The 12,551-nt window shown below is 36.7% G+C and overlaps 1 protein-coding gene across 1 annotated transcript in view; it reads left to right on the top strand.

Moving 5' to 3' along the window:
* The window catches only part of LOC114695583 (hyaluronidase PH-20-like), a 44,349-nt gene extending 33,211 nt beyond the window's left edge, over positions 1-11,138 (top strand). Inside the window, exons 2-4 of the mRNA XM_028872958.2 lie at positions 3,961-5,118; positions 5,753-5,845; positions 9,942-11,138. Of these exons, the coding sequence (XP_028728791.1) occupies positions 4,159-5,118; positions 5,753-5,845; positions 9,942-10,391 (1,503 nt within the window). The 5' untranslated portion in view covers positions 3,961-4,158 and the 3' untranslated portion in view covers positions 10,392-11,138. The remainder of the gene's footprint in view (positions 1-3,960; positions 5,119-5,752; positions 5,846-9,941) is intronic.
* Positions 11,139-12,551: the final 1,413 nt, after the last annotated feature.

Genomic DNA, 12,551 nt, shown 5'->3' with positions numbered 1-12,551 from the left:
AAAGTCACATACCAGATAGAGCAAATGGGCGAATTTCCTCTCCAGCAAGTGTGCGTGCTCCAGGGACAGCGTTGCTTTAATTGTTCTTCCTCTACAGGCAGAGCTCTGGGAGGCTGATGTAGCAACAACCTCTTGCCTTTGGCTGACTCTAATGTCTCCACAACGTCCGCTGCAGTCTGTGGAGTAAGCCTTCTGTCTCAGACAATGGCAACCCATTCTGCTAGCATCAAAGCAAAAGAAACGAGCTTATGTTGTGTCTGAAGTTCTGTGTCTGGGGAGTATGATGAATTGAACTGATAAATATGTAAAGAGGAGCAAAGTTAAAACATTATTTAGTGTTTTTCTCATGTACATGGAAACCTTCATGAAGCTCCAAAGAAATGCCCATGACCAAGGTCCTAGCAGGCCTTTTAAGCAAACAATAATTATGAGGAAACAAATGAGAGCAGTGAAAACTTCTAGAGGAAGTAATGTGTGGGGACATGACCAGGAGACATAAGGAAATTAGTTGACAGTAAGGACTCTGCATGGTTTGTCAGTACCGATTTTAACATCCACTCCCCGTCTTCAGTTATGAAATGTGGCCTTAGAATGGAGAGTTTACCTTCTACAGGATGGACATTTTGCTCGGCGGTGTACCAGAGAGTTTTCTCTCATGTGCTTTTGCTTATTATTCTTTAGTTCATTGAATTTTAGGATAGTGTATTCTGAACTCTTTTATAGGTATTAGGCTGAATGTTTTATGTACATTATTTTATTGACACAATGAACCTATGAATAGTTATTTTATATAATTTATTTTTATTTTTGAATTATGTGTATGCATGCCTTTTGGATCTATATACAAATATGAGTGTGGGTGCCTATGTAAACTGAAAGGAGGGTATTGAATCCCCTGGAGTTCAAGTTATAGGCCACTGTGATCTATCTTATGTAATAGCTGGACACTGAATTTGAGTCCTCTGGGGGAGTAGCACATGCTTTTAACTACTAAACATCTCACCAGTCCCAGATGAATAGTTATTGCTGTATTTTATAATTAATTAAGGAAGTAAGCATAAAGAGTAGTGAAATTTAATAATTTTGGTAAGCTAACACTGAGACTGAACCACCCTGTATGTCTGGTGGTCCTATCTAAAATGTTTGTTTAGTCCAGTAGATTAAGATATTTACACTATGGAATTCTTTGAATAATGGTTTTTCTTTTGGTTGTTGAAAAGATTAAATTATAGAAAACAAGTAACTTGCCTTTGGTCACTTAATCAGAAAATGACTTCTAGGGTTCAAATTCAAATGTATCATGTTTCAAATTTTTGTGTATCAGAGTAATCTTTTTGATTCTACAGTATAAATATGTATTTTATACTTTTACTCAGCACACATACAAATGTGTACCTAATTGTGACATTATAAAACATAAATTTTGGATTTCATCTTTAGCTCCCACTTAACAGCTTCCTTCTGGCTCTAAGTCATAGGCTTTCTAATTGTCCTTGGGCTCTGTCTTGAACTGGTAGTAAGTCCTCTGACTTCCCTTTACCTAAGTAGAAATCACAAGGCTATCTTCTTTTGATAAGTGTCCTGTTCCACACTACATAAGGTAGAGGTTTCTACAAGAGGCCAACCAGAATGACAATCCTTTCCTACCCTCCCAAAGCCAGTTTATAAGCATTTGATCATTTCTATTTTGTATAATCTCATTTGGACATAGTTACCAATGCTTGCATCCTGACTATTCAATGAAATCTTTATAAAAACATAAAAAAGAGCCCTAAAGTTTGGGGGACTTTCAGACTGCAGATCAAGAGTCCTGGATGGAAAGAACGTGAAGCTCTTTCCTGCTTCTCCCACTCGGACCATTTGTACCTCTTCATCTATCTTTTGTAGCATCTGTTATGACAAACACTTTAACCTGTTTGCTTGATTTCTGGTTGCTTTAAAAGTTAAACACAAGGAGAGGGCAGTAAGAAGTCTCCTGCCTCGGGGGGCAGGAGGAGGGAGGACAGGGGAACCTGTGGCTGATATGTAAAATTAAATTAATTATAAAATTAAAAAAAGAAGTCTCCTGCATAGCCGGTTGATCAAAATTGCCTGTATCTTGTGACTGTCATCTGAAGTGGAGGAGGCCACCTGGTGACTGAGATGCCAGCCTGTGGGCTCTATCTCTAGGTAGCTGGTGTCACATTACATTAGATGAGAAGACACTCATTTAGTGTTCCCTTTGGAGTTCATAGCTTTCTTCCTAGAGACCAACCAGAAGTCTTGTATCTCTTGCATGTGGTGCAAGGGCAGAGGAAAAGCCAGAAGCCTTGCTTTCCCAACACAGAACGACTAATAAAAAGCATCCATATAATAATACCATTATTGTTTGCCCTGCTACTCTGGTGTTCCTACTCTAGCCCATTTCATCCTCACTTGTTCCACCTTAATCTACTTCAGTTATTATTACTATTATTATTATTGAAATACCCATTACAACTGTTAGACTGAATTTGTGGCAGGTATGTCCCTGACAAGGTGTGACAAAGTGCTATGAGTAGACTGTCACTTTCTTGGGTCATCATGATTGCAGTTAGCTCAGTTTTACCTACAATGAATGGGATACGGTAGTGACATCTAGGCTGTGGTTTGAAGTATTCTTTCTAGTTAGATTTGTCCAAAAGTGCTCTCATTATGGAGAGCCTGACTAAACCTTCCTGAAAAAGGGAAAATTCACTGTCCTGTTTTTCTATTGACAAAATATTGATGATCACTTTTGAGGTTAAAACAGTAACATAGCAATCTCTTGAGTACTATGAAGGGGTGATTTAATTGTAAATACAGATGTTCCACCCTTATTTTGTGGTGATGTCTTCCACAAATATCTGATACCTCAGAGTGCATTGATTTTTTTTTTAATTTTCCCAACTAACATATCTAGATTATTCCACCTGGAGATGTGAGAACCTAAATCAATGATATGTGTATTGGGGGGCAACTGTATGGGTTTTCCTAAATTTCTACAAATTGAAATAAATTCTGCTAAAGAAGTTTCTCCTCGCTCTTTCTTCCTTGTCTCCTTCTTTCCTATCTTTCTCTTCATCTTTCTATTATAATAAACTCTCCATGTGGAAAAAAATAGAAGTTTCTGCTCTTTCATTTTTTTAAATTGACTCTCAGTCTTTGAAGGAGACTTTGCTTATTTGTATTATCCCCAAACACCTCTGCATTACCTAAATCAAGACTCCTGGTAGGTATTTCTTTGGCATTATTGGGCTAGTAATGCATGATCTCCAATTTTTATAGATATTTAATTAAAAGATTACATGACTCCCCCCCTTCACTTTTCTCCTTCCAGTCTCTCCCAAATACTCTAACCCGACTACTACCATGTCTCCCGTCATTCTCAAATTGGTAGCCTCTTTTTCTTTGATTATTATGCTGTACACATAAATACAACTTCCTGGGTCCATTTTTGTTGTTTGGGTGTATATGTTTTCATGGCTGACTTCAAGAGATTTCCTCAATCTAAGTGCATGCATTGGTTCTTATGATTTCCAAAGTTAAAAATAATTCCTTTCATATCTGAAAAGTTTTTTAATTCTTTGAAAGGTTATTTTCAAAATTTAGTAGATCATTACACAGTGGTTTTTTTGTTAAGAATTTAAGCAAGAATTTATGTTTATTCAACTGGTTTTTGCTAAAGTATTGCTAGATACAATATTTTATATACATAATGAAAGGCAAAATAGTTACAGTCAGTTCTGTGACAGATCAGGGATGATTTTAGAAGATTAATGTTGACTGTTACAGATTTTGTATCATACAGAAGAGAAAAAAAATCTTATTGCTTTAAACACAATAGTAGACCTTCTATCCTTTGAAACTGAGTTAAGTTCTCTGCATAAAACATTGAGGAATTGGTAAAGCTCTCATCTCTGCTACAGTGAACAGTGAATTCCATATTTGTCTTTTATTCAGTTCTGGATGATTGAACTTGCTGCAAAACATTCCTGAAACGTGACACAAGAAGAACAATCTTCAATAGAAAGCAGCCACCCTACTGTCGTCTCTCAGGGTGACCACATATCACTCTCTTCCTCATCATTTGCATCAAATACTGGACAAACCTAAGTGTGCAACAAGAAATAAGTGTTTACATGGTAACCACTCTCTCCAATGGGAGGGTTGAGGTTTAAGCACCTCTATTTGGGAAGCTTTGTTGAGTCTGGGGGAACATTCCAGTCAGTGTTAATAATCTTCCTTCTGATTCCATGCTCCTTGACTATGGTGGATTATAGGGCAGTGCCAGTTTTGCCAAATGAGACTTTCCTTTGGATCTGGAATGTCCCAACTGAAGCTTGTATTGGAGCATTTAATCACTCAATAGATTTGAGCCTCTTCCCTTTAATCGGAAGTCCCCGAAAAACTGCCACAGGGCAGGCTGTCACAATATTTTATGCTAACCGACTTGGAAAGTATCCATATATAGATAAGAAACAAGCAGAAGTGTTTGGAGGAATACCTCAGGCGGGAAATTTGCAAGAGCATTTGGACAAAGTTAAGACTGACATTGAGCATTATATTCCAGTAGACCAATTGGGCTTAGCTATCATTGATTGGGAAGAATGGAGGCCTACCTGGGCACGAAACTGGACACCCAAGGATATTTATAGGAATAAGTCTATTCAGTTGGTACAGACCCAAGATCCAGGTATGAACACTGCACAAGCCACCAAGAAAGCCAAAGAGGAATTTGAAAAGGCAGCAAGAAAATTCATGGAAGAGACATTAAAACTGGGTAAAAGACTTAAGCCTCGATACTTATGGGGGTTTTATCTTTTTCCTGATTGTTATAATAATAATTATTTAGAGCCAGGCTATGATGGAAAATGTCCTAGTATAGAAATAGACAGAAATAATGATCTTGGCTGGATATGGAAAGAAAGCACTGCCCTTTACCCATCGACCTATCTGAGGAGTGAATTGAAATTATCTCCAAATGCAAAACTCTACAGTCGCTACCGTATATTGGAGGGCATCAGGACTTCTAAAGTGCGTGGGGAAAACAATCCACTTCCTGTCTTTCTGTATACACGCGTTGTTTTTACTAACCAAGTCTGGGAATTCCTTTCTATTGTGAGTAAATCAAAGTATTACAGTTTTGTGCTACTGTGCAGGAAATAGTGTCAACAGGAATGTAATGTTATTCAAAAGCGTAATTCAGTTTTATGCATCATTTAGGAACATACACATCAGTAGTTCTATGCTCTTCAAATGAGACAAAACTACTACATTTTTAGTGTTTAATTTAATATGATCTGTTAGCAGCCATGAAAGAACTGCAAAATGTAGACAATATTTTATTTCTTCTTTCTTCTTCTTTCTTCTTTCTTCTTCTTCTTCTTCTTCTTCTTCTTCTTCTTCTTCTTCTTCTTCTTCTTCTTCTTCTTCTTCTTCTTCTTTTCTTCTTCTCTTTTTCTTTTTCCCTCCTCCTCCTCCTCCTCCTCCTCCTCCTCCTCCTCCTCCTCCTCTTCTTCTTCTTCTTCTTCTTCTTCTTCTTCTTCCAGGGATCTGGGTCTTTTGCTAGCAGAAGTCATTAAAACAATGATAAATTCTTATATAGTAAAGAAATGCCTGAGAAGAAGCTTTAAGGACCGTAGAAGTATTTAAAGTGTTATTGTTGGGTCAGCATGCTTAGTTTGTTGACATTGTCCTGTGTAAATGCTTCCAATGATTACTCCCTGCTAACTCTTTGCATCACCTTTGTCAGAATGACCTTGTGAATACAATTGGTGAAGCGGTTGCACTGGGGACCAGTGGAATTGTAATATGGGATTCTATATATATAGCACAATGTGCACAGGTAAGATATCGGTAGGAAAGAGAAAATAATTCTATCCTTAATGCTTGTCAGGACTTTGTGTTAAGAAAATAGCATTATGCTTGGCAATAAGTAAATACCCGGTATTTGCCAAATCCAGATATGCTGTATATGTTGTTGTTGTTGTGAAGTAGAAAATGTTGAACCTGTCTTCCAGTGAGGAATCAGATGTTCGATGAGATTTACTGAAGTTCTCTAGGCTCCATAGTTTGTAAGTAGCAAAACCAGGACTACTATTTCAGTTTTCTGGCATGATGTTTAATGTCAGACAACAGGTCTCTATAATTTATTTGCCCATATCAAGTCCTGTCCTCACTTTTACTAGTCTCTTGTATGAAAGAGTTTTGTGCATATATGTTGTGCATCTGTGTATGTGTGTCAATGTATGTGAGTTTAACATGGCTAAGCAGAGGCTGAAGGTTTGTGTGTGTGTGTGTGTGTGTGTGTGTGTGTGTGTATGTGTGTGTACAAATGATGAATACATCATGGAGATTCTCAGAGAAGCTCTTTGCCCAGGAGTCCTGTCCTGCTCTTGTAGAGACCAGATGTTGTATTCTCAGGCTAAGATAGGCTTTTGAGTAGCATAACATTTGTCTTTTAGAGAACATCCATATATCATGGAAAAGCACTGAAACAGCTTCATTTGCTAGATTCTCTCAAGTCTTACTTTTCAAAAACCCATCTCATATAACATTATTGTCTTTAGTTTGATCATCAATAGAATGTAAGTAACAGAAAATGCAAGTCAGGGAATTGGATCTATGTCTTGGTAAAATCTTTTGAGTTGAAGAAAATTATCTTAAAATCATAACCTTCTGAGGTATATTCCAAATTGTTGCTATTGTTATTGGTAAAATTATTAAGGCCACTCTATGTAGTTAAAAGGGAGGTTTATTTGGTAACTTACAAGTGAGAGGATTGGTTACAGGGTTTGGGAAAGGTGTAGCACAGTCTGGTGGTGTTCTCTGGAGAACTCTGCTCAGTCTACCTCCAGCGTCCAGGGTCCAGGAACCAAAAGAGCTGGTGCATCCGGATCTAGGGTCTTCAGGGTCCTCTCTCGGCCCTGCCTTGTAGGTGTGACAGTTACCGAAGCCTCAATGGGGGTTGGAACTTCCAGATCAAAGGTGGAATGGCTACCCACTACATGTTGTTCTTCCAAAATTATAAATACCTTTGTCAAGGATATTAATTTGGTGGTGGGTCTGTTTATGATCTCTGTATACTACCTCCTTTAAAAATAAAAGAATTGAGAATTCCTTCCTCTGAGGAAGAATCAATTAGGCATCCACAGTGAGTAGGTTGGGAGGGTCACTCTTCAGCTGTTACATTTGTTTTTATTGTCACTTTGATCTCAGCTGTCCATTGTTTTACCATTCCCTGCAAAGATCTACCATACGATTTATTCAAGAGTAGGCTTCAACTTCAATGTCACTATTTTCCATTTTGGGTACTGTTTTAGTGTTGTCTCTTATAGACTCCATATTTCAGTGACCTTCCCCAGTTTATGATGAACTTTATTTCTGTCACCACACTCCTTTGTCTTGTGTCATTTCTGCTCAGGATTCTCATGAATCACTTTTCATGTTTCCTCAGATTCCCTGAGAAAATGATGATACCAAGTATCAAGTGTGTGTGTGTGTGTGTGTGTGTGTGTGTGTGTGTGTGTGTGTGTCTGTGTATGTAGACACAGAGGCAATATTGAGTCTTCTTCTGTTGCTCTCCACCTTATCTTTTAAGGGAGGTCTCTCACTTAACCCAGAGTTTAGCAGTTCAGCTCTATTGACTGGCCAGAAAGCCTAAAATATTGACTTGTCTCTGTCTTTCTAGTGCTGGGCATATAATCAAATGACATTCTACTTGGCTTTTGGAAGTTAGTTATGAAAATAAATTCCAGGTCCTTATACTTTCACATGAAGCATCTTCTTAGTTTCCCTACCAGCCAGTTCATGGCTTTTCCCCGAGTTGTTAAAATTGATTCACAAAAAGTGTCAAGTAAGCCATTTCCTTCTACTCTACTTTATTTGATCCAGTGGTGTGATGAAGCCAGTTTGACCAGTCCTACTTTAAAACACTTTTTTAATATTTGGGATCCTCATGAGCCAGTTATTAAACATGGTCATTAATAAAAATCGAAGGATAAATAAATTTCATCAAGTACAAAAATAACTAATGCTTAGACTACATCAGCTATTTTGCTTCATGTGCACCCCAGTACCTGAGATTGTGTATATCTGTTGTGTCTGCATTGGGGGAACACTCTAGAATGGCTGTTATTACATCATACTCTTATACTGTGAAATAGTAGCTTGCTCAGTTCTCAACTCTGCATTCAGTGTTATTGATGGGCAACTTGAAGTTGGCCAGTGTGGGTTTAATTATACAGTATCTCTTAGGTTTCTAGTTTAAATCTTTCCACAGAGAAGATGAAAGATGATTCTCAAAACATTCTCATTCTTGTAATCTTCCTTTTGTCTAATCCTTCTCTCTGCAAACAACTTCAATATTCCTTAAACTTGGTATAATTTTTAATGTATCATTAGTACTGGGAATGTAATATTAAAGAATATTGACACAATCCATAAACACTTAGAATATAATAGTGTTCAGGAAAAACTACATAAAATTAAAATATAGGCACTTTATAAGCAACTAACACAGAGATATGAGTTTGCAAAAAAGTATCTTGGATGGTTACTTTCTAATTAAAGTACAACCAGAATGATAAGAAACAAAATCACATTTAAAATCTAAATATACAACATTCTACATCAATGGAATATCAGAAGAGCTTCATATGAACCTGCTAAGTTAGTTGCTCTTAGTTTGGTTTCTATTGCAACAAAACACTCTGATGAAAATAACTTATAGGCGAAAGCATATATTTGGCTTATACGTCCTGATCATAGTCCATTGATGAGGGATTACAGGGCAGAAACTCAAGGCAGGAACTTGGAAGTTGGAACTGAAACAGAGCCATAGCGGAAGGTTGCCTGGCAGCTGGCTTTCCAGGCTCAATTCTACCTACTTCCCTTTTTGGCCCTTTGAACATGTTTCTAATCATAACTACAGTCTCCTCCATTGTAAACTCACTCAGTCACAGGCTTTGGGGACAGAAGGGCACATATCTTTGCCAGGCCATTATTGAACCAAAAATAGAGTCTCACCACAAGGAAAATAGCAAATAGACTCGAGTCAGAGGTGCCAAGGTCCTTTGCTTTTCCTGCTAATTTGCTACCACAGTTGGCTCATCCAGTAGAACTGTTGATGATGACAGATCTTGATCAACAATGTTTTTTAATGGCTAGTGACCAAGTATTAGAGCACAATAATGTTAAAATGGACCACTTCTGCTCTTTCTCTCTCTGTCTACACAGTTTGTTAAAGAATTGTCATTGTGCACACCTTAAACTGTATATCACTTAGCTAAAACATACACAGTTGAACATAGTTTATTATTTTGAGACATCAATTTTGAATCTGTTTAATTATGTTGAAATCATCTGGCAAGTGTGACTTTTATTAAAATTATTTATGATTTATTGAGGGTTAACTGAAGAAATGGTAGGTTCCATAAACATCATTTGTCTTCACAATAAGCCTATGAGGCAGACTGCAACATCATCCCTAATTTTCAAGTGATGAAACTGAATCATAATCAAATTAACCAACTTTCCTTATGTGATCCCAATAGCAAACTCAGATGTACAAATCTGAGCTATCTTAGCTTGGCAGACATGGTTATTAACGAAGGTGATACTACTATTAGGCAAGTTAACCTCAAAGCTCATAGTCTAACGGTTGTAAAATTCCATACTTTTGATTAATCCATGAATCACTGGGAAAGATGAAGTCTAAGATAGGTTAAGCCTCAACTAAACAATTCTTCAGCGGCATGAAATGTCCTACAAAGTTTACAAATGTTAAAATACAGTTGGAATAACCTTGCTTGTTGAGTGAAAAAGAGTATTTCCTATCATTATTCAGTCTGATGCTTCCTTCGTCTTTAAGAGTTACTATAGTATATCTGTTCACATAGGAACTTGTACCTTGCTACACTGACTGCCTTATTATTTTACAGACAGGTTGTCCAACCCTCCATAAATACATGAGGACTACCCTGAATCCGTACATAATCAACGCCACCCTAGCAGCCAAAATGTGCAGCCAAACACTTTGCAGTCATCGAGGCATCTGCACAAGAAAAGATGTGAATTCAGATCACTATATTCAGTTGAATCCAAAGAACTTAGAAATTAAACTTTCGAAAAATGGGAGTTTTGAAGTAGTTGGCAACCCCACAGTTGGAGACCTGAAGTACTTTTCTGAGCACTTTAAATGCAACTGTTTTACCAACATGGATTGTAAAGAAAGATCTGACATTGAAAACGTGGGAAATGTTAAAGTGTGCACTGCCAACGGTATTTGTATAGATACCCGTGTAGAACCAGACCAAGCGTTCTGTCTCTTACCTGGAAAAAGCTTTCTCTTTTTCATAGCCATCAATCACATACTCTATCATCTGCTCTAGGGGCCCTTGAATTTCCTAGGGAAGATATCAGTGGGTGCCCCTTAGTTATATCTGCTCCCAATATTTTTTTTGTTATAGTCTTGTGCTAACTCAAATGCAAAATGGGATTCTATCTTACAAAAGTAATTCTATTTTAATATTGAGATTATATTTTGATATTTAAAGGCAAAATGTCTATTCTTCTAGGAAAGACTGGTAGCAAACAAGGCAGCCATACTTGGATATTAGTTTTTGTCTCAGGAGAATGAAGAATGAATAAAATCAAATTACTGTAAATGAGTGCCTTTATTAGTAGTTTGTCATAGTTTAAAAAATGATCAAGGAAGTATTAAAAACTCCTTATGTAAAAAAGTATGCTAAAATATTCTGAAGTGTGCTAGTCAGCCCAATTATAGAACTGTGAATTTTGTAACTTTTTAAATAAAGTTTGTATATCTTTATTTTATAGTAAGATAAACTTGACAAATGACAATCTTACATATTTTTACATGTTTTCAGAAACCACTTTTATACTGTAAGCTAATTATTTTTCCATTCCTAATTGTCAAATTTAATTTGTGTTTCCCAAATGATCATTTTCATTTAATCACTCACATGATTATTCATTTGTTTGATAACACATTTATTGACTATTTATTTCTCTCAAGCTTGCTATTCAGTATTGCCAAATGTGACTTTGTTGTTCGAAGGTGAAAGAAATGGAGCGGGAGTGGATCTGGGGGAGGAGGGGTTGCTGGGAGGAGTGGAGGGCGAGGAAACTGTGGTTAGGATGCATTGTATGAGAGAAAAATCTATTTTCAATAAAAAAAAGAAAATGACAACAAAGTGTGTTTTAAATGCTGTAATACGTTTAGCATGGTCTGGCATGCAGATGAAAGTTTGAGGACATTACAGATTTATGAGAGAGATGAAGTGAAAGTTATTTATTTACTTACATTTAATTTTATTGTTTAATTAAATTAAAATATAATTACATAATTTTCTCCCTTCTCTTTTCTACCTCAGACCCTACCAATGCCCTCCTTGCTTCCTCTTCAATTCAAGGCCTCTCTTTATTTAATTGCTATTGTAAACAGATAGATAAGCAAATTCAAGCTGATTTTTTATTTAGATTTATCTATATTTTACTTGTATGTATATAACTTTAGTATTGACCAGTTGGTGGTGGATAACCAATCAGGAGGCTCCTCCCTGGGAAAGACAATTTCTCCACTCTCAGCGTTCCTTAGCTGCCTGTCGTTCTTTGTCTAAGGTTTGGGTTTTTGAGATGTGACAGTGTTACTTTCTCTTTCAGCTTTCAATACTCTTTCTTTGTTCTTCATATTTAATGTTTTAGTTGTAATATGCTAGGATGAATTTGTTTTCTGGTCTTGTTCATTTGGTGTTCTGTGAACTTCTTGTGTCTGTTTGGCTTTGTTTTACTTTATTTGGGGAAGTTTCCTTCCATGAACTTGTTGAAGATATGGTCTATGCCATTGATGTGGAATTCTTCTCTCTCATCTATGCCTATAATATGAAGTTTTTGTCCTTTGATAGTGTCCCCCATTTCCTACATGTTTCTCCCCTGTGCTTTAAAAACTTTTCATATTATTTCTTGTGTGGTTTAACCCTCTACTTTATCTGAATCCTGGATATTCTTTCTTCTACATGGTCCATTCCAGTAGTATTTTCCTTGAATACTTTAGTTGGGTTATTGAGTTTCTCAGTCCTACACCTTCAGTTTGAATTCTCTTCAGTATTCACACCTTTTTATTTAATTACACTATCAAATCCTAGCTTGTCTTCATCATTTCATTGAGTATTCTGCTTATGATTTCTTTGGCATCATTCAGACATTTATTCTCTTTAAGTGCTTATTTTTTTAAGTTCATTGAACTGTTTTGTTGCATTCTCTTTAAAGTCTTTGAATTCTTTGATGAAGCTTATGGTTGTGATTTTAAATTCTGTGTCTGGGGATTCATTCAAATAATTTTCATTGAAGAATATTTCTATAGTACTGGGTAATTGAAGGGTGCTGTATACTTTGACCTTTCATATTATTTGTGTTTTTCTAATTATACTTGGGCACATGGACCTGGACAGAGAACAGAATGAGTAGATGGGGCTGTGCCTGAAGGTTGGAAACAGTGGGAGAAAATCAGGTGGACGTAAGTCTGGGCT

Source organism: Peromyscus leucopus, chromosome 3 (assembly GCF_004664715.2).
Source record: "Peromyscus leucopus breed LL Stock chromosome 3, UCI_PerLeu_2.1, whole genome shotgun sequence".
In the NCBI taxonomy this organism is placed as follows: Eukaryota; Metazoa; Chordata; class Mammalia; order Rodentia; family Cricetidae; genus Peromyscus; species Peromyscus leucopus.
Note: the sequence above shows the minus strand (reverse complement) of the source record. Positions and strands in the feature narration are given on the sequence as shown.